Raw genomic sequence first — 26,712 nt, 5'->3', positions numbered from 1 at the left:
TGCTCAGTGGAGAGCCTGCTTCTTCCTCTCCCTCTGCCTGCCTTTCTGCCTACTTGTGCTCTCTCTCTCTCTGTCAAATAAATAAAATCTTTAAAAAATAAAAATAAAAAATAAATAAATACATACATAATGCCTGTGAGATTTATCCATGTTGTGGCAAGTATCAGTAGTTCATCCTTTTTTTTATTGCTTTCCATTTTTTTGCATTTCCATTTTTATTGCATTCCATTCTATGAACATATCACAGTTTATTTGCCCTTAGTCCTTTTGATGGATCCTTGTGTTATTTGCAGTTTTTGGCTATTATGCATACAAGCTGCTGCAAAAGCTTTTTTGACAGTATTTGACATTGTTTTGCAGTTTCTCAGCAATACTCTTTCATTGCTTCTCATCTGCCTTATTTATTTATTTATTTATTTAAAAGATTTTATTTTTAAGTAATCTCCACACCCGATTCGGGGCTCAAATGTACAATCCTGAGACCAAGAGTCGCATGCTCCATCGACTGAGCCAGCCAGGCATGCCCTCATCTGCTTTTCTAAGTTGTTTTGTTTTGTTTTTTTCTTTCTTTTTCTTTTTTCTTTTATTTCATTTTATTTTATTTATCTGTTAGAGCACAAGCACGGGGAGCTACAGGTAGAGGAAGACACAGGCTCTCTGCTGAGCAAGGCTTAGCCCGATGTAGGACTTGATCCCAGGACCCTGGGATTATGACCTGAGCTGAAGGCAGATAGATGCTTAACAGACTGAGCCACCCAGGCGCCCGCTTTTCTAAGTTTGTTAAATGTTCTTAGTGACAAGTACCCCATCTCCCCCGCCCCAGCCTTACATCCAGATTCATAGCTACTATTCTGCTGTTTTGAAGAAGCCTGATTGCTTGGGTAGAAGGAAGGTTGTGTGGGTGTGTTTAAAGTTGGAGGTGTTAAGAAATACATAATGAGTAAAGAAAGATTTTTGTTGTCTATTCAGGTAGTATAATGTATGAGGCAGAACTTTAGCTGAGCCCAGATTAAAGCTTGTGGAATCATCATTGACTAGTGCAGGGCTTGGCCCATTGTAGGTTCTCAAAAAATATGCATTGAATAAATGTATCAAGTTATCACAAAGACTGAATCAACATGCCTTTAACTTGACTGGGGAGGAATTATCAGTAGGTTAAGAAGATAATAAAAGTAACTGAAGAGACATGGTAAAAACACAGGGATGTAATTTGAGAGTTCACCGTATTTCCACTGATAATTTTTTTTTAGAAGATTTATTTATTTGAGAGAGCATGTGCAAGCAGGGGGAGGGGCAGAGGGAGAGGCAGAGAATCTCATGCAGACTCTACACTGAGCAGGGAACCTGACACAGGGCTCAATCAATCCCAGCACCCTGAGATCATGACCTGAGCCGAAATCAAGAGTCGGCTGCTTAGCCAACTGAGCCACCCAGGTGCCCCTCCGCTGACAATTTGGGGTTTGGTTTAGGCTAAGTTCATTTCCCTACCATAGGTTCTCTTTCTAAAAATGTTCTTTATTCCTTGAAAAAATTATTCCTATAAAACATATGTTTTGTGTTGATTCTATAGGTCAGTGGTTCTTAAACTTAAGCATACATCACAATCACCTGGAGGACCTATTAGAACAAAAATTACCTGGCCCACCCGTAGAACTTCTGACTCAGTTTGGGGTGGAGCCTGGGAATTGGCATTTCTAACAAGATCAGGTGATGCCTATGCTGCTTGACCAGGGACCACACTGGGAACTATTGTGGGTCATTTTGTTTTTCTCCTTTCTGAATATTGCCAATAAACTCTTGGTAAAATCATTTTCTAAGCTGCATAGAGAGCTTGTCTACCTTTTAGAAGAGAGCGGCTTTTTAAATTCAGAAGCTTACAGGAAAAAATGGTGCGTTTTAAGACTTTGTGTGCAGTCCTATGAAGGCTAACATATAACTTACCTCAGTAATTCTTTTTTTTTTTTTTTAAAGATTTTATTTATTTATTTGATAGAGAAATACACAGCGAGAGAGGGAACACAAACGGGGAGTGGGAGAGGGAGAAGCAGACTCCCCGCCGAGCAGGGAGCCCGATGCGGGACTCGATCCCGGGACTCCAGGATCATGACCTGAGCCGAAGGCAGTCGCTTAACCAACTGAGCCACCCAGGCGCCCTTACCTCAGTAATTCTAACAGATTTGGACAGTATTGTCTAAAACTATTTTAAGTAAAAAGGATGTCCTTTTCCTCCTTGTTCATGTTGCTATAAAAGTGTGTATTCTAAAGGTTTGTGTAAGTTGAAATTTTAAAATGTGCTGTTCAGGGGCACCTGGGTGGCTCAGTCGTTAAGCATCCGCCTTCGGCTCAGGTCATGATCCCAGGGTCCTGGGATCGAGCCCCGCATCGGGCTCCCTGCTCTGCGGGAAGCCTGCTTCTCCCTCTCCCACTCCCTCTGCTTGTGTTCCCTCTCTCGCTGTCTCTCTCTCTCTGTCAAATAAATAAAGTCTTAAAAAAAAATAAATGTGCTGTTTAATTTTTCAGGTAAGTAATATTACAATGGGAAAACCCAACCAAGGCAGGCAATTAATGATGATGGCTTCGGTAGCAGCCTGGTTCCACCAAGGGACCAAATAAGGACAATTCAGGGAGTCACAGTTGTTTGGCATTTCTAGAATGATCACAATTCAATTAATTTTTATCTTGCCTAGTTCCAAACATTTTCACTTTGTAATGGCTCAGGGTAGCTGGAAAGGAAAAGCAGGTGGGAGTGGAGGATGGCTTTATTTTTCTGGACAAAATCTTAACTGACATTAAGAGATTTGTGGTAAGATTACTGATAGCCGTTGATGCGGTATTGGGCGGAGTTGTCTGTAAACTAATTTAAACTGCCCAGGAGTACTAAAGGTGGTTGACCCCTTAGTTCCTGTGGTTTTCTTGGTACCCTACTCTTCTAAGAATCAGAAAGAAGTTACTCAGTTAACTTGTTAAAGATTGTGAAAGCATAATGAGAAGAGCAGACTGTTTTTTAACTTGCATCTAGTATTACATATTACCTTGATTTCCCAATATTTTCTTCCTACATGGATGGACATATACCTACAACACATACTTACACTTGCACGCATATATATGTAAATACAGAATCAAAAAGAAGTCTTTCCTGGTAACAGTTTAATATGGTATTTTCCAGTTTGAAGGAAAAATGCAATGCCTTGCCCTTTTGTGGGGAGGGGAACATTTTACTGATTAGAATTCGAGAAGAAACTTTTGAAGCCTAGCCATCAAGGCCGGAAATGATCTTGGGAGATCATTTGAAATTTAGAAAGTGCTCATTATTGATCCACATATATAAAACAGTATCTGGTGGAATAGATAGAAACTGCAGTGAAATTTATAAGAGTGACTTATCTTTGACTTAAAAACAAAAAAGCAAGATTTTTTTTTTTTTGAGCCTGGTCCTGATTTTGTGGTTTGATTTTAAATTCTAGTCAGCTCTGTCTTGAGGCAAGTATACTACAGAAAATTAAATTAACTGAGCTATATATTTCAATACTTTTGGGATTTCAGAGATGCTGCCTATGGAAGTTGCAATTTCTACATTACACTTCTCGACTGTTTTCACGCAGTAAAGAAGGTAAGTGATTCGTAGGATGCGCCCAGTGTTGAGTTGGAAAACTACAGTTCCCAGGAAGTCTAGACCTTCCACAAAGATCTTCCAAGATGTGTATGATGTCAGTGATACCCCATTTCCCCACTAATGTTAGAATGATGCCAAACCAGAAAAGTTTTTCTGAATCTGAGTGTTTCTCTGAATGAGTTGGGAGAAAAGCCACTTGAACAACAGAGGACAATAAGAGATAGTTACATAATTAGGAGCTAAATCCAGACTTGCTTTGAGTGTGTTGTGATTTCAAAGAAAAAGTAAATAGATTACTGGTTTCCAAGTTCTCTTTGATTCGTGTATTTTATGTGTCCAAGCAATATCCACCAATCCTAATTACAACGGACATTTCTAGAACACAATAACTGATAACAAACACTTCGTTTTGTATCTTCAAGCATTCAATTTTTAGTTCAACAGAAGAATTTGTATAGCCCATTAGTTTGTTACTAGGTTTCATATAAGACTAAGTAGGGCACCACTGCTTTGTCAAGGCTATTTAAAAATAGCTCCTGTGTTTTATAACCAGGGCTGCCTGCTGTCTTTGACTCCTAGGGACACCTTTCATGTCATGGTCCCCTGGAGTTCTGTGACGCAGCAGACTCTGGTTATAACACTCACTCCCTCAGGTATGTGTCTTGAATGTCAGGGCAGCACAAGAAACAAGAATTGCAAATCAATTGTCCATGGATCAAATAGGCCTTCAACAACATCTCAAGTTTTATGTGACTTGTATTTTCAGAGGCAAAAGGAACCTGGGTTTACTTTCTTGTGTAATGAAACACGGTGGCTTTCTGAGAATTTTGAGAACTAAGTTGTATACAAATTCAGAGATTAACTAGTATACCTTTTGCCTAGTATTAGGCAACAAGGTATGGAACTTAATGTTTTTTGGGGTTTGAGTCCAGTGACTGATGGAACTGGTCGGGTTTGTTGCCATAGGCTTTGAGGCAGCTCCATCAGGCCTCAGGTTAGGCAGGTAACGGGCAGAAGGAGTGCTCAAGAGATGGAGGGAGAGCAAATGTAAACGAACCCCTTCCAATTGCAGTTACAGTTCCTGCCAGATGGGCCCCTAGGAACTGTTAATGTAGGCAGGCATACTTGTCCTGATCCTAGGGCTCCCTTCTGTCCTTTAAAAGGAGAGGTGAAAAACTTAGAGAGCCTTAGAAATGGTCAACTATAACATTCTATAGAGGTTTCCATTGTTATTTCTCAGCTTAGGTTTTTTTTTTTTTTTATCAGATATTACATCCAAAGTCTAATTAATTAGCAGGAACTATAGGCCAAGATTGCTTTTCTCACTCTATAATTTTATTCGGCAGCTTCTGATTTTCAGTTTAAACATTTTTTTGTTGGTAGCTGATTTGGAATATTACTACATATATAAAACATAAATATAATTGTGACTTAATATTAATGAGGCTTCTAATAGGCTCTCCTTATGAATAGAAATTGCCTATAAACTACATTTTACTGTATCATTCTGTTAGGAACATCTCTATTTCAAATGGCATGATATATATTGAGTGTTTTGAATTCAAAGAAATATAATTCATCATGGTCTTGGAATTAGAATTTAAATAGCTATATTTTTAAAAATGGGGCTTTTTGTTTGGTATTGTAGCCTTATTTTTCATTCGTATTTCAGAAGGTTAAATTTTGAAAGCTGAGTTTACAGAGTCACCCCTTATGAACCAAGAATACCTTGCTGATCAAGAATTCTTATGCACAGAGATGGAAAGTACAGCATAGAGAATGTAGTCAGTAGTAGTATATAATAACATTGTATGGTGACCGATGGTGACTACATTTATTGTGGTGAGCACTGAGTAATGCATAGAATTGTCAAATCATTATGTTGGACACCTGAAACTAATAAAACATTGTATGTCAACTGTACTTCAATTAAAAAAAAATTCTTGCTTACATACTGCTTGGCTCGAGGATCATCGAGCAGGGACAGTGCTTCTCTGGGGCCACCAGCTCATCTTTGTCTCAGAAAGTAGATACTCTACTTATTTTGCTTAGTATGATCTGCCCACTGCAACTCAGAGTGAGGCCACAGAACAGAAATCATACGGTTTTACTTTTTATTGAAAGAAGAATTTTCTCAAAATTTTGAATTTTGTAGTTTCAGGAACATTTAATCTTTTAATTCAAATTCAAAAGAATTTGAAAGTGAAAATATTTACAAAGTGGTGGGATTTGCTTAAGATAAGCTAACCTACAGTTTCTTCTTTTTTTAAATTTATTTAGGGATCATTGCTTGGGCATTATATTTGAAGGCTGAGTGGTGTTCATCTACTAAATTTAGTAGGATTACTTTGAAAACTTGGTTATTTAGCTCTGCATGGATAGGATGACTGATGAAGGAAAGTTAAAAAAAATCAAATCTCATTAAAATAAATACTGTTAAAACTAATTTCCCAGATAATGGAAACACTTAAAACTCATAATCCACCATCTTTGAAAACTAGTCAGTGGAACAAAATCTAAATATAATAATATTCTTTTGGGGTACCTCCTGAAGTTTTTAGTTAGGAAATTAGATTGGAAATTGTTTTCTTATTTACATCTTTATTCTTAAAAGCTTTCCTTTGGATTTTAGGCAATGCAGTATGACTTCCTTAATTTCAACTCATTTAACCTTGATGAATATGAACACTATGAAGTAAGTTTTCAAGGATATCACTTTTAACTCCTTTATTCATGTTTTGCTTACAGAGATAATATTCTTGTTTTTTAAAGAAGTGAACAATTTAGATGTATAGAGTAAAAAAAATTTCAAGTCTTTATCCTCTTACCCCCAGTTCTGCAGTTCCAGTTCTTGGTGGTGATTTCTGCATTTGATACATCTTCTCAGAATGCATGAATGTGCTTATGGGCATTTTTCTTTAATTTTTTTTTTTTTTTTAGTATTGATGGTTTTCATATAGTGAGCAAATGAGGAAATCATAAAACCCTTAGCATAGGATCTGATGAGATGAATAAATAATCATCATACATCTAATTACCTCTGGAAAATAGGTTTTTATTATAACCTTTTGTTTGTATGAAGTCAAGACACTATTGGTTGCAAGTTACAGAAAGTAAATAGAAATGGCTTAAATAAAAAAGGAAACTTTATTGACTTACATAAATGAAAAGTCCAGGAGCAGGTGTAACTTCATGCATGACCAGATTAATGTGCTCCAGTACTTACCAGAAATTGGGCTTAAGCTCCCCAGTAGTGATAGAGATGGCAACCAGCAGCTTTGATTTATTCGCTCAGCAAACTCATCAGGAAAGACCCACAGGTTCCTTACTGGCCTGCCTTAGATGTGTCCCCAGCCCTAAACCAGACTGTGGTTCTGATGAGGGTGGTTGGTGGGTGGGCCATCTCGGTAGTTGGAGTGGAGTGCTGGGATCAGCCTTATCAAGCCACACAGACAAGGAGAGAGAGAAGAAAGTCCAGGAAGGCAAAGCAATAGATGTCCTCTACATTTTCGAATGTAGTGTATTTGTTTTTAAAGAATAAGTAATTTGGTTCTCCCATTCTACCCTTTAAAGAGTAAGATGCTATGCTAACAGTCTCCCCCAAGAATACCTGCGGAATCCTGTCTTTTTGTCCTACTCTGGTTGTCTTGAGCAGACGTTCTCACTCATAGTGGAGGGATTCCACAGACAGCACCTCATGCAGCAGTATCTGGAATCCTCGGATAACTGTCCTTTCACAATCGATTGCTAGAGTAACTATTATTTTAAACTGTTAGGTAAAACTGAACTGTTTTAGTAGGTACGATTAGTCACTACTGTGACGTACAAAGATCTAAAGCATAGGTCAAGATTGATTCATTTGGCTGACCATTTCTTCTCTGTAATAGGAGTACATTTCTGAAGTACAATGTACATTTAATTTGCATCTTAAACTAGTAAATATAACTTAATACCATTATTTTTGTGCTTGTCCTCATAAAATTAAACTAAAATAAAATGTACTTTCTCTTTTTAGGCAACTAAAACTAGTAAGAATGCCAGTTGGTGTCCTTCAGTGGAGCAGAGTGATGTCTTTATATGTTACTAAGGAGTAATATAGGTGCTAATTAGTTTCCCTCTCACTAATGCAGAAATTGCAATGTTGCGGAGAGTAGCAGGGTTGCCCACAAAAGCTGTTTACTTTCAGTGAAATTGCATTGAGACACAAGGAACTGTTTAGGTAGCTACAGACCATGGGTCTGTATTTAAAATTTTGGATTAGTGTCTTTTATTGATTCCATGATGCCCATTTTTTCCCATTTTAACTTCTCGGAATTCAGGATCCATCTTAAAATCTGTGATGTCTGCGATTCAATGAAATCTAATCACAGGATTCTCATTAAAAACTCCAGATTTCTGGTTTCTTTTCAAAATTGGAATATCTGGGCAGGTTCTCATTCCTACTTAGGCCTTTTAGTATGGAACATGGTCTCATTAATTTCCCTTCACTGATAATTAAATCAAGTAAATTGGATTTGGATTTCCTGACTGGCCAGCAGATATTCAGGCAGCAGTTTATTTCTTCCTTGTTCTTGGGTGCACATATGTTATGTATACCCCAGTTGTAAAGCTAATTGATCTTGTTTTTATTGCTAGTTCTCTCCTTCTCCACTATCAAGTGTCTTCTACTTCCTGCTTAAGACTTCGTATATCCATTTCTATTATTGTTAAAGTTTAGCTATATTTATCTTACAATAATTGTTATGGTAACTTAGTTGAAAGGACTTAACAGGAAGTAAAGTGTTTTAAATTTCAGTCTATATTCATGTTTTTTCCTAGAGATCTACTGTGATCTTACTGTACTTGTAATTTCAAATTTCCTGGTGCAGATTTCTCATTGACCCTCTTACTAAATAGCTAACAAAATGATGGAAGTGTGTCTCTCTAGAAGTAAGGTGTAAATATGGAGAAATCAAGAATTTTGTTTTTTTCCCTTTGTTGAAGGAGTCAAGATTGCTCATATTGGAAGCCAGTTAGTCATTCGGGAAAATAGGGAAGTTTCTGGATTCCCTCACAGTAAAAAAACTTTGCTTTCTTATTAAGTAGCAGCAACCATATGAGAATTTACGTGGATAAAATAACCAAAATACTTAGGTATATTTTAGGTAGCAGCAGTCAGCTCTATTTTCCAAAGGCTGACTACCCTAGAAAACAAATACTGTTTTAAGAACAGTGATTAGGACCAGGGGAAGTTAACTAACTCTTCCCTGGGAATATTAATAGGAGGCTAAATTTTAGTTTCCTGTCTCCTGGTCATTTATAAACAGTTTTTGTGCTAAAGAAAATGGATTTGAAGTCCTTCAGACACTCAGTATTGAGAAGGGATGGGGACAGGAGATGAAGTCTAAAAATGAATTGTACTGATCTTCCATTTGCAGAAAGCAGAAAATGGAGATTTAAATTGGATAATACCAGACCGATTTATTGCCTTCTGTGGACCTCATTCAAGAACCAGACTTGAAAGTGGTATGTGAAACTAGGGAACCTAGTACAGTTTTGTTATTAAAAGAAGTATCCATCCTATATTTTTCCTTTGAAAGAGTCCAAAGAGTTAAACCACGCTTGTCTGTCTTAATTATTTAAATATACTTGGTCATTTTAGTACATCATTCTGCCTGGCTTTTAACTTCTTAAATTACTGCTTTTCGGGTGCCTGGGTGGCTCAGTTGGTTAAGCGACTGCCTTCGGCTCAGGTCATGATCCTGGAGTCCCGGGATCGAGTCCCGCATCGGGCTCCCTGCTCAGCAGGGAGTCTGCTTCTCCCTCTGACCCTCACCCCTCTCATGCTCTCTCTCTCTATCTCATTCTCTCTCTCAAATAAATAAATAAAATCTTAAAAAAAAAAAAATACTGCTTTTCCAGTTATAATCAAATTGGTGTTCAATCCTAGTCCAGATACTCTTTCCACCCATTTACAGGTGAAATTGTTACCCATTGTTTTTTTTTTTCTGCACTTGACAGCATCTGGTGAATTTCTCTATGTAGGGTACCACCAACATTCTCCAGAGGCTTATATTCCATATTTTAAGAATCACAACGTTACTACCATTATTCGTCTGAATAAAAGGATGTATGATGCCAAACGCTTTACGAAGGCTGGTTTCGATCACTACGATCTTTTCTTCGCGGATGGCAGCACCCCTACTGATGCCATTGTCAAAGAATTTCTGGATATTTGTGAAAATGCAGAGGGCACTATTGCAGTACATTGTAAAGGTATGTTTGCAAGGCTGGTTAAAGAATGATGGACATGCATGTATGTATGTTTAGAGACACACCATGCCCATTTAGATTATATGCCAGGACACATGAAGCAGCCTTTCTTGTTGTTTTTTCTAAGTTGCTTTTTTCTTAAAACCACTTTATTGAGGTATGATTGACATGAAAAAGCTGTGCCTATACAGAATGCTTTTAAAACCCTAATTTCATATGAAAAGTACAATCTAAGTTGTATTCATTGGTAACCCTACAAAACCTTAATCACACTGAAATGCATTCATTTAGGGGTGCCAGGGTGGCTCAGTTGGTTAAGCGTCCAACTCTTGGTTTCGGCTCAGGTTGTGATCTCAGGGTCGTGAGATCGAGTCACTTGTCAGGCTCGTGCTCAGCAGGGAGTCTGCTTGAGATTCTCTCCCTCTCCCTCTCCTCCTGCTTTCTCACATGTGCGCTTTCTCTCTCTCTCCCTAAAATAAGTGAATAAAATCTTAAAAGAAAAAAAGATATGCATTCATTTATTCCTCAAATACCTATTCAGGGCCTTTTGTTTGATATGTTCTAAAATATGTCAGTGAGCAGAGCAGACTCTGAGAGTTTGTCTTTGTGGAGCTTATATTCTAACAAGTTGCTATGTTTTCAGCAGCTAAAGCAGTGCTTTGGCACTTAATAAGTATTTATTGAATGAATGATTGTGTACTAATAATTGTATGATGTACTAGGGTTTATTTAACTTCTCCCACATTTAATAATGGAAAAAAGCAACCAGATAGAGGATCAGTAAGGAAATAGGAAATAGAGGATTTGAACAACACGTTAATAAACCAACTAGAGGGCGCCTGGGTGGCTCAGTTGGTCGAGCGTCTGCCTTCGGCTCAGGTCATGGTCCCGGGGTCCCGGGATCGAGTCCCGCATCGGGCTCTCTGCTCAGCGGGGAGTCTGCTTCTCCCTCTAACCCTCCTCCCTCTCCTGCTCTCTGTCTCTCATTCTCTCTCTCTTAAATAAATAAATAAAATCTTAAAAATAAATAAATAAATAAATAAATAAATAAACCAACTAGAAATAACAGACACACTCAGAACACTGCCCCCCAACAAGGGAATACATATTTGTCTCGAGTACACAGAGGCCATGGTGGTAATGGCTGCACAGCAATGAATTGGTTAATGCCACTGAAATGTACCCTTAAAATGGTTAAAATGATCTCCAGACTCCGACCATAAAGAAGCCTAGATTTTTGAATTACTGGGCAAAGAATTTGAAACAGCTGATTTAAAAATGCACAGTGAGCTAAAAGGAAACAGAAATAAAACCAGGAAAATGATGCATGAACAAAAATGGTAAACTTTATGTCATGTATATTTTACCACAATTTAAAAGAATAAATAAATCTAACACTGGTTATAATTTTTTAAATTATAATAAGCAGTTGAGGTTATTCTCACCCTCATTCAGGGTGGTTCTGCGCCCCCCAGCAGACATTTGGCAATGTCTGAAGACATTTTTTTCGTTTTCACAAACTGGTGGGAGGATGCTACTGGTCTCTGGTGGGAAGAGACCAGTGATGCTCTTAAATAGCCCACAGGGCACAGGACAGCACTCACGCCGGCCCCAAATGTTAATAGTGCTGAGGTTGAGAAACCCTGAGGTTGACTGGTGGCCAGTTAAAAACCTGAAGAGGATTTGATACGACTGGATCTTTGTTTTGGAAGAAAACTGATGGCCGTGTAAAGCTTGGATTTTAGGGAGTATTAATTTGCTTGGGGGACCACAGCAGAGTACCACAGACTGTGTGGCTTAAACAAAAATTACTGTTTCACAGTTTCAGAGGCTAGAAATCTAAGATGAAGACGCTGGTAAGGTTGATTTCTGGTGAGGCGTCTTCCTGGATTGCAGGCAGCTGCCTTCTTTTTGTCCTCTGTATACACTCAACTCCTGATGTGCCTTCCTCTTCTGCTAAGGACACTAGTCCTATTGGATTTGGGGCTTTCCCCACGTGACCTTATTTAACCTTAATTACCTCCATAAGGCCTTTTTCCCAGAGATAGTCACAGTGGGAGTTACGACTTCAACGTGGATTTTTGGAGAGGCAGGGAGCAGCGGACACAGTTCAGTCCATAACATTGTGTTCTCTGGTTACCCAATATTTCCTGTCCTCGTATGACAGCCCATCCCAGCAGCCTCCAAAGACTTAATCCATTCCAAAATCAGTTCCAGGTCCGAAGTCTCATCTAAATATCCTCTAAGATAATGGATGACACTACAGGTACAATTCTTCCTGAGACAGAATTCTTCCCCAGCTGTGAACTGTGGAACCTGGCAAGTGAAGCGTGTCTAGAATACAATAGTGGGACACCCACAGAGTAGGCGTTCCCATTCCAAATGAGAGAAATCAGGAAGAAGAAAGGTCTGAACGGTCCCAAGCAACTCCAAAACCTGGCAAGGCAAATGCTAATAGATCTTAAGGCTCAGAATGGATGATCTGGTTCATTCCCTGTCATGCAGGCCCACATGGGTAGCAGCCGTGCCCCTGAGGTTGTGGGCAGGAGCAGCCTGGCCCACGCACCACAGAGCTGGCCCTACCGTTTGAAACCCAGGACTAGACAGCCTTGTCCCCGGGCTTACAGTGGCAGTGGCAGCCTTGTTGGTCCCTTGGGGTTATGCTTCCCTTTTCTTGAAGGATGAGGGGCATGTTTCCAGTGAGATATTTCTATTAGTCCTATTAGAATCCCAGAAACTTTCAGGTTTCAGGCTTTCAGGCCTTCCTTTATTTCATCCTGTGTGTATCTCCATGAGTTCAGACTGGCAGTGTGTCTGCTTGGTATAATCAGTCCCAACACTGTTTTTGGCTTCTGCTGAGATGGCTGATTAGATCCATAGGTAATCCCTTTATGGAGTGGATCATTGACCATACCCTTAGTGTTCTTTCCAGAACATACTTTCTCACTATTTGCAATATGGATAGGCCTAGAATTTTCTAAATGTTTAGTTTCTGTTTTGCTTAACGATTCCTTCTTCAGTTTATCTGTCTTCCTCACGTTTTACTATCATAAGGAGAAACCAGGCTGTACTTCAATACTTTGCTTATAAAGCTCCTTTGCTAAATATCCAAGGTTGTCACTCACAAGTTCTACCTTCCATAAAGCACTAAAACAATTTAGTCAGGTTTTTTTTTTTTCTTCCATTTTCTAACAAGGATTGCCTTTCTTCTGGTTTCCAATAACATATTCTTCATTCCCATCTGAGTCAGAATCAGAATCACCATTAACACCCATATTCCTTACCAACAGCCCCTTCAAGGCGGTCTAAGTTTTTTCTAACATTGTGCCTTAAAACTTCCAGACTTCTACAGTTCCAATTCCAGAGCTCCTTCCCATTTTTATATATGTTAAAGTAGCACACCATTTCGCAATACCAAAATCTGTCTTAAGTCAGGGTTTTCCAGAGAAATTAGAACCAATGGGATGTAGATATAAAGAGATGTATTATAAAGAACTGGCTCGTGAATATGGAGGCTGACAGGTACAAAATCTGTCATGTGAGTTGGCAGGCTAGAGACCTAGGAGAGCCAATGGTGCAGCTTAAATCTGAAAGCAGGCTGTTGGAGAATTCTCTCTAGCTTGGGGAAGCCAGTCTTGTTGTTCTCTTCAGACCCCCACCCACATTATGGAGGGTAATCTGCTTAGTCACAGATCTAAATATCAGTCTCCTCCAAATACACCTGCCAGGCTGACATACAAAATTAACCATCACAGGAGGTAAAGATCATAGTGTAGATGAGAGTAAAGGAGGACAGCAGGAATAGAGTTAAAAAAGAAACCCATGTGAAAATGGGAATAAAAGTAGAGTAGAAAAAACTATTGGATGAGGGGAAAAATGTAAAAGTTTAAGCCCATGAGTTTGGAAAGATGGTGGTACCGTTAACGGAAAACCCAGAGTAGAAAACAGTGCACTTACTGAGAATCATTGCTTCAAAAAAGTGATTTTCACTGTTGACCACTCTCTGGGGGATGTTAGTGATCTCCATGTCCAGGCTGTATCCCATACCAATTAAATCAGAATTCTGGCGGTGAGACCCAGTATTTTTTAACACTCTTCAGGAGATTACTGTGTGCATCCAAACTTGAGAACCACTGTTGAGGGACGCAGAATCATGGGAAGCCTTCTAAAACATTGTACCTACCCAACACAGTTCTGGAGTCCATGAGACCAGGTCCCTTTGGCTTGTTTCTTTCTCTAGCTGGCCTTGGACGAACAGGCACTCTGATAGCTTGCTACATCATGAAGCATTACAGGATGACAGCAGCTGAGACCATCGCTTGGGTCAGAATCTGCAGGCCTGGCTCAGTGATCGGACCACAGCAACAATTTTTGGTGATGTAAGTAGAGAACTTTCGTAATTCCTCAGGGAACACATGGGTCTGGAAAATGATGGGAAGTAGGATTTTTCTTAGTCTCCAGTAACAACAGATAGTCTGTAGGAGAGAGTCGTTTGCATGTGTCTTTCTGAAAAAGCTGTATTTTGATGTTATTTAAATGCTCTAGGAAACAGGCAAGCCTCTGGTTGGACGGTGACTATTTTCGTCAAAAGTTAAGGGGTCAGGAGAATGGAAAACACAGAGCAGCTGTCTCAAAACTCCTCTTGGCTGTTGATGACATTTCAATCAATGGGGTCGAGAATCAAGACAAGCAAGAACCCGAACTGGTAATCGAACCATCCCCATCACGCTGTTGCCATTGTTTTCACTGCTGTTGAGGACCTTATAGGGCATGGGGAAAACTGTAGATAAAAATAATAAAGCACATTTTGAGGGATTATCGTCACATATTTTTTTTTTAATACTTATAGCCCACTCTAGGAACTTTTTACTCAGAATAGTTAAAATAAGGTCATATGTTCATAAAACTAAAATTGTTTGTTTACTCACTAGGCACTGGAAAAAAGAGGTATGTGAAGTAAGCTCTTTAGATGGACCTAGTGACGCTTCCCTGTGGGCCCCGTTGCCCCACCTTCCCATTTTGCAGCAGCTGATTTAGGGAACCAGTTGTTCTCAAATGGAAAACTTTAAAGAATCAGAGTTTAGGGGGTAGTGGTACCATAGTGACTGGTGGTAAGTGGATCGTAAAATTGTAAAAAGAATGTTTTCATTATTGAAAACCCATTATGCCTCCTCACAGTCGGTATGTTTTATAACAAGAGTGCTGGTGGGTTCTGTGTCTGTAAAGTCAACATGTGGTTGTCTTGAAATGCAACCTGTAGCTTTATTTTGAAAGCAGCAAAGTTTTTTAGAGTTCAGCAGTTTATTTGTATGTGTCTATATGGATAAATGTAGCTGCTATGCTTTACTCCCTTAATAAGTCCAACTTAAGTCACTAGCTCAGTGTTTCTTTACTTACACAGTACAGTGATGATGACGAAATCCATGGAGTGACACAAGGTGATAGACTGCGGGCCCTGAAAAGCAGAAGACAGTCAAAACCAAACGCTATTCCCCTCACGTGAGTCTGGTTTCCTTTATGTGGTTGCTGTTATTTAATATGTATATGAAGTCCTTCATGAGCATTTTTTTCCTGTACGTTTTTCTCCATGGTCACATGCCCATTATGCCACTTCGCAATGGTTATTTACATTATTTAGAATCGAGGGGTGTTGCCCAGGAAGCTCTTGGCTGTCCTTTATCTCCGTCTTCTGTTGTAACCTCACCGGCCTGTACATAGGAAAGCAGTATTGGGAATGCTTTTTCTCCATGGATAAGCACCACGTGACATCCTCAGGAGAGTGGCAGCAGAGGTAAACACAGAATAACACATTTGTCCATCGTTACTGAAATTGTGAATGTCCTTAAATTCACTACCATATTATAGACAGTTTGTTTGGATATGGTAGAATTTAATCAGTGATGACATGTGGCTTACTGTCCTATTATTTTAGGGCAATAATGAACTAGATTAAATAATAATTTTGTATTAATTTTTTGTTTGAGGAGTTACTCAAGTTACAGAAGAAGGTTTAGTATGGGGATAGGAAGTTTTATAGTTAGTATGTGTATGCCCACCTGTACTTGATTATGTAAGTGCTAGTTGGGATTCAACCTCATGGAACATCTAGGATCATTAGAAAAATATGTAGAATTTAAAGACTTGGCCATTGTACTTTTTTATAGTATATTCTTTAGTATATGCTTTCATTTATGCTGTTGGATTCCTTCCTTATAGTAACCTTCCTTTTCAATGTGGGGTACCACATTTCTGGTTATGTTTTTTTTTTCTTTTTTGGGGGTGGGGGATGGGGAGGGAGAGAGAGCATCTTAAGCAGGCTCCATGCCCAGTGTGGAGCCCAGCACAAGGCTCAGTCTCACAGCCCTGAGATCATGACCTGAGCTGAAATCAAGCATCAGACGCTTAACCGACTGAGCCGCCCAGGCACCCCTCCAGTTATGGTTTTTTCGTTTTTTTAATTTTTTTTGGTGATGGAGACATGTCATTTTGTTCAGTAATCATCTGTAATATGGTAAGGACCTAATGACATCATAAATGTTCATGGCAGAGAAGAACAGGCCTTCTTTTTAATTAACAGTGGTTCTTCACTGGCACCTCCTTGTTATCTAAAGTTCCAAAGTAGAGTTACACAGAAGGCATGTGTCTTCATGGGCCCCTGCTGTGGAACGTTCTTAAAAGACCCACGGAAAAGGATGACGTTACAAAGGGCCGTGTGAATGAGAAGTGTCAGTACGGATGATAGGCATTCACTAAGCCTTCTCAATAGTGTGGTGGTGGTGGTGCAGCACTTAACTGAGAAAGCTTTAAGAGTGGTGCATTTTATGTCCTTTATTTAACTCCAAATGCCATTTGATTTTAATTTCATAAGTCTTCATCTAAGGCCTTCATGGTTCTTTTTATTTAGAAATATTGTAGTCCCTTCAGATAATCCTTCTGAGGCCAGAGGAGGCATGATAGGGGTAGGTACTTCCCTAGAGCAGTGCTCAAACTTCACCGTGCGTTTGAGTCTCCTGGGAGCTTGTCAGAAAGCAGGTTATGGTTTTGGGCCTGGGGTGTGGTCTGTGACTGCAAGCTGCCAGGTATCGCACGCACTGCTGGTCCGGGGCTTTGAGTCACAAGCCCTAGGAAATGGGTGATTTGTGGGTTGCTTTTAGTTGTGCCCAGGTTTTTTGTTTTGTTTTTATGAATCTGCAGCATCAGTTTATTTCTCAAAAGCTTCTGATGAAAAGTCAAGTTGGGAGTTGTGATGGGAATTCTGCTTAGTCAAAAGTTCCTGTTATAAATAGGGCTTATAGGAAATTTCCTTCAGCAACTCTGAGTCTGCTACCTTGTGAATATGTGTTCCAGAGAGTTCACGTCACTTGCTGCCCTTTTCTACAGATGAGACGATAAAGGTCTCTTTCATAGCTGATGAGGTTTGTGGCAATATAAAATAAAACAATGAATGAAGCCTAAAATTCGAAATATTGTTGGAAACCAGAAGGCGACAGTAGATGTGATCACATTCACCTTGGTGTGTGAGGTGTCCCAGGGTGAAAGCTGAGTGGTCAGTGATGGCTGAAGGAGAGACCAGCCTCTGCTATCACTTATTACGGAGTTACACCCCACCTTACCCCCAGAAGGACATTGGCCTTTTTCTCTGAAGCATTTGGCGTAAGTTCTCAACCAAGGAAAATGGTGAAAGTTAAAAAAAGTAATAAAGCAAAGTTAAAAAAAAATAAAGCACTAGTTCAAGATCCCTTTAGTTGTAATTGTAATCTTAAAACCAGTAGAATAGCTCCCAAGCTGTCCCCCTCCCATACACAAAATTAAACTTTTAGGCCACACTTTTAAAGGAAAAAACAAAATGCTAAAATCCTTTTAAGCTCATAAGTGTAAAAACCTTGGGGAATTTTAGATTACTCTGGGTAGATTTCCCTACCTCCTCCTCTACAACATTTTACTTATCCCTTCCTCTGCTTTTTCAGACCCTCCTTGCTGTTGGAATCCTCTCTTTTGCTCTTATGTGTAGTTCTTCTGGCCCTAGAAGAAGAGGTCAGTTGGGGATTGCCTTTCCTTCCCAAGTGGTGGTATTATTTTAGGAATAAAAGAGAGAGAGAGTTTTCAATAGCAGCTTGGGTTGAGAAATTTAAGTTCAGTCCCCACCTCCTGATGTTGACCCCTCTATCACTGTGGGTAACCTATTTTGCTTCACTATTGGTCCTTAGCCGAATGAGAAGACTTATAAGAAGGAAAGTTAGTGAAAAATATGTAAGTACTGGTGATTCTTAAGAGCAAGTTTATACTACTCAAAATAGCATTCCAGTTATTGTTTCCTATTTTACAAACAGTATTTGGGGGAGAGTTAAAGTTGTTAGATACTGTAAGGTAGTGCTTTTCTCAGAGAGTCTGACTGATCCCGACTATCATGAAGACAGTAAATGGCTTTATTTATCCCGACTATCATGAAGACAGTAAATGATGTAGCACCGTGATGGCAAATATATTACTGTCTGTGCTAAAATAGATTTGGTAGATTTTATAACTTCATCCATGCTGCCTGGCTTTCTGCATACTGATCATTTCTGCTAGGTTTGTTAGGGTTAAATGAAATGGTGCATGAAGAGTCAAGGGTTCCCTACCTGGGAATAAGGTGAAAATACAGATCTAATTTGCTTTAAATCTCCCTGAACAGCACAGATGGATGGGTGTGCTCTCATCATTGGAAAATAATTCTTATGCCATAAGCTTTCGTAGAAGAACAATGAAAAATCTGTGACGGAGACACTTGGATATTCAGACCATTCTGCCTTTAAGATCACTGTTAAATCAGTAACTGCAAATGAAACTTGGGGTGGATAGAGAGTCCTCTAGTGTTCCTAGGCCAGTTATTCTATTCTATTCTGTCTAAATACTAAGCCCCTGTAATCTTAACATATATTAGTAGATTTTTGTTTTTGTAGAACTAGTAAATGAGCTGGTGCCAGGTGTAACTTGCAGGGTGAGGTTAAATTTGATTTCAGGTCCATCCGTAGTGTGGTCCCTTGTCGTTAGATACCATATAGGGTACCTGTTCAGTGACTAAGATGACAAGGACACCGATAAAGATCACATAGTAAGCAAGACCAGTCATTTATGACTCGATCAGCACAGTACTTGCACAAAGCAAATGCTCAATAGAGCCTTTTATGTTTGGTCACAGATGTGTCCTAGTGACCATTTGGAAGTAGCTGGACAGAGTCACCACTCTTCAGACTGAGATTTTCTTCTTCACTGCCAAAAACGAGACCACTGGATTAGGAAATACTGAACTGAAAGCCAAGTTTGGCCACAAGAGGGAAATGAATAAGGAAAACAACTGAGGAAATTTATCTAATGTTGATATGTAGGGGAGATTTTCCCCATTTTGTGTTGCCCAGGGTTCAGTGTGCTTCTCTAGTCCTTATTTTCAGAGTATGCAGTTTGCCTTAACTCCTAGATGATCCGGTGTGGGACTGCGTTGAAATGAGATCAGTTCTGCTATGCTGTGTTCATTCATAATTGTGCCTCCAGTGAATCACTGTTAATGATCAGTCCAGGGTTTCTTGTTTGGCTGGTTTTCTCTCCTTTTCCTCTGATTTGGTTTAGTTTTCTGTGTGTGCATATCTTGTGCTTTTTGAAGAATTTCAATCCTGTAACTACAACTCTGGTTTCTGTATCATACAATTAAGTTAACTTGGGGCAGTTATCCAGCTAGAGATTGGGTCTAATCTTTCGTTACCAAATAGTAAATCAATTTAAAACTGAAGATAGCATTTTCTCCCCAACATAAAATGGCAAAACTCCATCCTTGTTTCCCACCCCTTTGTATCTATCACAGGGTGTCTAAAATTCACACGTGGCTTTATTTATTTATTATTTTATTTATTTTGGCTTCCCAATTTGAACATCTGTTCTTTCCCCTTCACCCCTTTCCAGATGTTCCCTAGCTGTGCTGACCTCTGCACTGTGTAGTGTTGTCATCTGGTGGATTGTTTGTGACTACATTCTTCCCATCCTGCTATTCTGTCTTGATGGTTTCAGAACACAGTAGCCGTCGGGACCCTTTGACCAATAGCTGCTGTGTAAGTGTCCCCTTCTATTTATGTGGTCACCTCTGGTGGACAGAGTGTTTCTCATGGTGCATGTTTTTCTCACTGTCAGCTCTCCTAGCTTTGTTGGTTTGCCTCTTTTCAAAGATTCTTTTTCTGAAACTTCTCAATTAATGGGATGGTGGTGGCGGAAGGTCTTCCCTGATCCTTTCCTATAGGGATATTAAAAATAATAAGTTTTGTTTTTAAATTGTGCTTACTCTTAATGCATTTTTTGAAATAACAATTTATAAAGTCACTGAAATAGTTTCTTTTCCCTATCAAAAATAGTTCAGGATAATTGGGGTGGTTTTCTTTCAGTCAGTTTCCTCTAATTTTCCAGAGTAAATATCTTCAGCATATCTTTTTCAATCTAGCAAAAAAGAATTTGCCCGGGGTGCCTGGGTGGCTCAGTCAGTTAAGCATCTGCCTTCGGCTCAGGTCATGGTCCCAGGGTCCTGGGATCAAGCCCCACATCGGGCTCTCTGCTCAGTGGGGAGCCTGCTTCTCCCTCTCCCTCTGCCTGCCGCTCCCCCTGCTTGTGCTCTCACTCTCTCTCTCTCTGTAAAATAAATAAATAAAATCTTAAAAAAAAAAAAAAAAGAATCTGCCTGCTGCTTTTCTGCTGTTGGTAGAGATTTGCTTTTGCAACTAGTGAGTGTTGCATGGTGTTTCACCTCCAACTCTGCCGTTGGACACAGCGCTCTTAGCCGCAGCTGCTTCCCTGCTAAGTCTTCTGTCTTGAGTAAGCAGAATCTTCTCCTTGGCTTCATTTCACATCCTGCCCTGTAGGGAGGACAGTTAGTACAGTTTTCAAAAATGATGTTAAATGAAAATAGGACAGCAGAGAAGACTGGAGTCCCTTGTTTAGCCTCGTGTTTCTGCATGACCGTCGCTGTGCCTACTTCCTCCCACTTTCCTTTCCCAGAAGTAATCAAAACGCCCTTATTAGGTGAATATAGCAGATTTTGTATGCTCTTGATATCTTTCACCCTTAAACGAATACCTTAACAGTGAACAGACTTGTTCTGCAGTAGAATGTGGCAGGAAGCTTCCCCGGGGAACACCGTGCAGTTGCCACCGAGAGCGCAGGAAGGAGGGTGTGTCCTGCGAGACTGTGGTTCACCGCTACTCTCTTATGTCTAGGCTGCATTCTTTTTTCTCTGAAACTCTTCCCTTAGCTCATATTTCAAGAATTTATTCTCTTGTTCCAACTTGGACTTGGGAGTTGTAAAGGAATATGAAAGTTCCTTCTAGGATCTCCTCCAAAGTGGAATTCCATTGCAACCAACTCCCATACTTTGTGGCTTCATGGAGTATCTTCAGATGGCTAGAGAAGACTTAAAAATCCAGCAGACACTATTCTTTTCAAAGTTAAGGAAAGGCTGCTTACCATGTTCCTATTATGACATTTTCTTGAATATCTTATTAATACGAGTTTATTATTGCACAGATATGCAATATTTCTTATATAGATGATCTTTTTGTTTTTTTTCCCTTTATTCCTCTTAGTAAGCTTAGATTTCTGCATGTTCTGACTCAAAGAGCATCGTGCATTGCATAGATTTATTCTCAAACTATTCTAAGTGGGGAAGGTATTTCGAATAGGTGGAATTCTAAACGGGTGGAGTCGTTGCTAATAATACTTAGGCGCTGTGTGGTTGTATTACTTTTCCCAGGGTAAGTTTAAAAATGGTTTGTATCAGACACCTTTCTTTTCAGCATTCTATGTAAGATATAATTTTTTTTTATTGTTACTACTGATGTTTGCCATTGCGTTTGTAGACCCAAAGCAGAGTATTCCGTTTAGCTTGCCTGATTAATTTGGGATTTACAGAAACAAAAGCCTTCAGCAGTAATGATGTAAACAGGTGTAATCCTTGTAGTTATCTTTTGAGGGGACTACTTACGGGCACTGTGGTCGGTGTTTGCCTCTGTTGTGATGACCTAGCGTGGCCTGATAGGTTGTTACCTGGCACGCCTGGTAATCAGACTATCCCACACCTCAGGTGGCTGCATCAGATTCTGGCAAAGCTGTGTCTGAAGCTTGTAGGGCCTCAGGCCCATCACTTTGAAAGCTTATTTTGTGTCGGGGGATAACCAAGTGTAAATAGTACATAGTCGCACTGATGGATTCTCTTCTTGGAATTGAACATTTATGTTCAAGCATTTTGTAGTTTGAGAGGGAAGAGAGCTGGCTTGTCAGTTACTTGCTTTGCTGGATACGTCAAGTTGCAAGTCTCAGTCTGGGAATACTGGATCTCAAAAGAGGCTGCAAAGAAGGTGAACTGTTGTATGGGCAAGACATTAAAAAGTAGGACTGCGGATTCCGCCAGGGAAAGATGGAAAGGAATTTACAGAAACAAAAGCCTTCCGCAGTGGCAATGGTGTAAACAGGTATAATCCTTGTAGTTATCTTTTGAGGGGACTACTATGGGCACCGGGAAAGGAGAAAATACGTATGTAGGATACTGCTCTGCAAAGCCATGTGATCGGCCTGGGTTGCACAAGGTGAGAAGTAGTGGGCTCCCACATACCCTGTGGCAGAGTGAATGCGTCACCAAATCTGCCGGCTTCTGCCACCTTATGTATGGTGTGGTGGGTAGTTTATCACAGGTAATAATCTTAAGTATAGTTGCTGGGGGTTTTTCCAGTTTATTGATGCATAGCCTACAGATAGAGTAATTGCTCTGTTGTTAATGCAAATAACTAGTGACCTAATCTCTACTGGTGTGATTAATGCATTCCAAATTTCTATCATGCTTTTATTTTCAAAAAATCCACATGAATTATTTACATTAGTTTTATAGAGAAAGAAATCCTTTTTAAAAGATGTTTCCCGTCAGCCTGAAATTTGATTTAGCAGCGATTTCGTTTTTCAAATAGTAAATATTTCGGTAGTAGTTAAGAAATCACGATTTAAATTTCCTAAAGCCAAGTAATATATTGGCTCTTGTTTTTATTCTCATGTTAATGATTTTACAGTGTGGTGATTGTCTATACTTTCTCGGCCGTAAGTGGCCTCAAATTATTTGGGAAGTTGGTGTGGTATTTCCAAAAAGCCAACAGGAGTCTCATTTTCTCTCTTTGGATAAATGGAGATAAAACCCAGGAGCCTCGCGGAGCAGACGCGAAGCAGGTGTGAGGCTTCTGGACCACAGTGGCAGCCCCTCACGCTGGGCCTGGGCTTCAGAAATAGCGGTGAAGTTTGGTGGTGGTTTTGTTTTTCTTTATGAAAAATTCTATATTCAAATCCTGTTAACAGAGACCATTAAATATTCTCCTGTCCCTCCCCACCCCATTTGATATGATCAGAAAGATTTTTAAATCCTTGTTTTCAGAGGTAGAATTCATATACCAGGGCAATCGGTTGCCTTCTTTGATCAAACACCTGTCTGCATATACCTTTTCTATGTTGTTAGAATGATAAAACTTTGTGAGAAATCCTGAGGCAAGCATTGGCTCATTTACCCAGGATCCGTTTCCCTCTGAGACCGAAGGCCTGTTTCATAGGCTTTGAGAAATACTATGGGGATGAAGCAAAACAGCTGAGAGAGCAGCCCACCCCCCTCCCCAAACAGCTTGGAAACCGCAGGCCTCCATCCGAAGCTCTGGTACATGGCTACCCGTTGCTTTTTTTAGTGATGAGAAGTTAAGCATTTTACTAAATGCTGAATATACTGTGGTTTGGGTAATACTAAGAATTTACTGATCTTCTCTACAGTTCAAGGCCCTGGCTTTGGTTATTAATTAACATGGCAGTAACTTGGGCTTAGGAAGTAGGACTCCGAGTTAGTTGTAATGGTTTCTGTTTACTCTCACGAGCTGGGTCCTCCTAAGTTGTTACCGGCTCTCACTTTTGTTTGGACAGGAGAGGAGGAAGCTTATTTTTAAGGCAGTGTTTTCTCTTACAGATAAATAAAAGTTGAGTATATATAAATGTGTGTGTATGCAGTTCAGCATTTTGGTCATTATCTGTTGAAGAAGAGAATTGCACATAAAATCTTTTGATGTTTTCTGCTGTTTTCCCTATGACCATTCATTGAGGAATTACAAAACACCCTCTACTTTTGAGCAAGGTACTTTATGTGGGCTTTATCTGAGGGTGTTCTTTTGACTCATGAATTTGCCTCCTGGGCAACCTACACCCATAGGCATCAGTTCCTTGGGATTATTTTAGAGTTTAAATCAAGTTTCACAAAATTTAAACAGTTTTGCTTTCATGTTAATGGTACGTAGTGATTTAGTAAATAGTTATAACCCAGACGAAATTCAAATTTTGCTTGAATATATTTTTTAAATTTGAAATGTTATATAAAATTGGTATGATTTGGGGTTTATTGCCCATACTTTCACTTCTGAAGAGCGACTATTTTATAGATTTTTGTATTCATATTCTTCAGAATTTGGGGTTTTTAAATGATTTCTTGCTTTCATGACTAGAAATCTGAGAATCTACTTTTACTTTGGGGAACAATTTGTTTTATTGATTGATTTCTTTGGTGTGGGAATTGCTTAAAATGCCAGGTCATTTGTTTTCTAAAACCAAAGTATATTCTAGTTATCTTTGTATAACCTTCATGGGGAAATGAAAAAGACTTTGATGTGAAAATGTGTTTCAGATTTTTTTGGCAAATGTGTTTATGGAAAATCCTATCAATTCTCAATAAAATAATTTGCACTAAAGTGCAAAGATGCCTTCCTCCGTCAAGTATTTGAAAATTGTTTCAGTGAATATAATCTTATTTTTTTCCAACTGTTTTCAGAGTAATTCTTCAGTCCAGTGTTCAGAGCTGTAAAACATCTGAACCTAACATTTCTGGCAGTGCAGGCATTACTAAAAGAACTACCAGATCTGCTTCAAGAAAAAGCAGTTTTAAAAGGTGAGAAAAGAATCCTACTCTTCTGAAAAGTTCTAAGCATTGGTTTTCCAGTTTAATCTTCTGGAGATAGAAATGAAGAGAGGAAGAGAGGAGAAAGCAGAGACACTGTGATAGGAAGTTAATCAAATGTGTTTGACTTGTTCATCATCTAAGAAAATCTGGGCCATTGCTAATGTAGTGTTTGTTTTGTTTTGTTTTTCAGAGGTGGTTCTCAACACTGGAAATGTGGTCTCGGGGTCAGAATATGGGGAAGTTGAGAGGGTTGTACTTATAAGCTCTTGAATTTCCAAAGCTCTCTGTCAGGACTCGGAGGAAATTTTTCTGTATGTCAGATGCAGCATAATTGGAGGATTAGCTGCAAATAAGTGTGATGGTGGGATAGGAGAACTCCAGTGAATTTGGAATCCTTGTTTACCTAGGGCCTGGTCTCTTGGCCACAGTGCACACCCAGGGGTTCATGCTTTCACCCGGAGCCCAGCATCTTCCTTCCCTTCGTTATTACAGGCTATGACAAGAAAATGCACATGTTCCATGACCAAATCCATTACTCACTGCTGTTTTGGGATGTTTATCATGAACTGAAAGCAGACATTTCATTTCTAACCCATTCCAGAAGCAGTCCCCTTTTGAGGGAAGAGCAGATAACCTGCTTACTGTCCTCTTGGGGGGGGGGAGGCGGGCACCTTTTTGTGTTTGTGTATCTTTGCCTGGTGTCGACAACACGTGCGGTCCTGTGCCCACGGCCCAGCGCCTCCCTTACAATAGACCACCAGCGGCCTGAAGATAGTCTGAACCAGACTTTAAAGCATCCTTCACGATTTTCCTTGCTTCTTTTTAACTTCCTGCCCTCATATCCTTGACGCTATGGGACGGCTGAGTTGGTCTCTAGGGCAGGTCCCAGCAGCCTGTGTCCTGAGGGACTTGCTACAAACCAGAGAGCTCTGTGTCTGTGTGTGTGTGTGTTGTTGTTTTTTAAGGAATTGTTCGGTTCTGCCATTTCCCCCTCTTTGCTGATTTTTTCATTATGATTTTTACTACATATGTTTACTTACACAAGAATGTGATAGTGCCTTAGTACAAGTAAAGTTGAGGACACCAACTCATAATTTGGGGGATTTTGAAGTTTTCATAGAAAGGTATCAAATATTCATAAATTTTTTACTCTGATTTCATTTGAGAAGAATATCAGAAATACTGACAAAAAGTCAAAGATTTAGGTACATTATAACATAATACCAGTATAGTATTTATAACCGTGAGGAAGAGGAGATGGGCTAAAGATTGTTGAATTATGCCAAATGAATCAAGAGTCATGTTTTTAAAGAAAACTGAATGGCCTGGATAAATGCTCATGAAGCAGTAGGTGAAAAGAGCTACACATAAAAATTATGAAGTATTACTCTAATTTTGTAAATGTACAGTAAACTTCATAGAAATGTATACATCTACAAATATATGTATGTGTTTATACATCTATTTATGTATAATATGTAAGTTTGTGTATATTATACATATATTTAAATATTTATATATACATACATTTCTATGCATGTATGGAAATAAGGTGACCGAAAAATACGCTGTAATATTAACAGTTCTTCTAGTTGTTAGGACAGTTAGGGAGTTTTACTTTTTTTTTTTTTAATATTTTTTTTTTAAAGATTTTATTTATTTATTTGAGACAGAATGAGAGAGAGAGAGCACATGAGAGGGGGGAGGGTCAGAGGGAGAAGCAGGCTCCCTGCCGAGCAGGGAGCCCGATGCGGGACTCGATCCCGGGACTCCAGGATCATGACCTGAGCCGAAGGCAGTCGCTTAACCAACTGAGCCACCCAGGCGCCCCGGGAGTTTTACTTTTTTATCATTTTCTTTT

The 26,712-nt window shown here is 39.4% G+C and overlaps 1 protein-coding gene across 10 annotated transcripts in view; it reads left to right on the top strand.

Moving 5' to 3' along the window:
* CDC14B (cell division cycle 14B) overlaps positions 1 to 26,712 on the top strand; it is a 110,705-nt gene that overhangs the window by 77,070 nt on the left and 6,923 nt on the right. For 3 of the 10 annotated variants that reach the window (XM_035024467.1, XM_035024465.1, XM_035024472.1), the window contains exons 6-13: positions 3,547 to 3,613; positions 6,249 to 6,311; positions 9,034 to 9,121; positions 9,641 to 9,871; positions 14,109 to 14,247; positions 14,414 to 14,573; positions 15,270 to 15,367; positions 24,723 to 24,839. In XM_035024467.1, the coding sequence (XP_034880358.1) occupies positions 3,547 to 3,613; positions 6,249 to 6,311; positions 9,034 to 9,121; positions 9,641 to 9,871; positions 14,109 to 14,247; positions 14,414 to 14,573; positions 15,270 to 15,367; positions 24,723 to 24,839 (963 nt within the window). Of the gene's footprint in view, positions 1 to 3,546; positions 3,614 to 6,248; positions 6,312 to 9,033; positions 9,122 to 9,616; positions 9,872 to 14,108; positions 14,248 to 14,413; positions 14,574 to 15,269; positions 15,368 to 19,804; positions 19,951 to 23,870; positions 24,036 to 24,722; positions 24,840 to 26,712 lie in introns of those variants that run through there. The other 7 variants (XM_035024470.1, XM_035024473.1, XM_035024466.1 and 4 more) reach the window with 5 other exon arrangements.

Source organism: Mirounga leonina, unplaced genomic scaffold (genome assembly GCF_011800145.1).
Source record: "Mirounga leonina isolate KUSES-001 unplaced genomic scaffold, KU_Mleo_1.0 Mir_179, whole genome shotgun sequence".
NCBI classification, from domain to species: domain Eukaryota; kingdom Metazoa; phylum Chordata; class Mammalia; order Carnivora; family Phocidae; genus Mirounga; species Mirounga leonina.
This window is presented reverse-complemented; position numbering and strand designations above follow the sequence as displayed.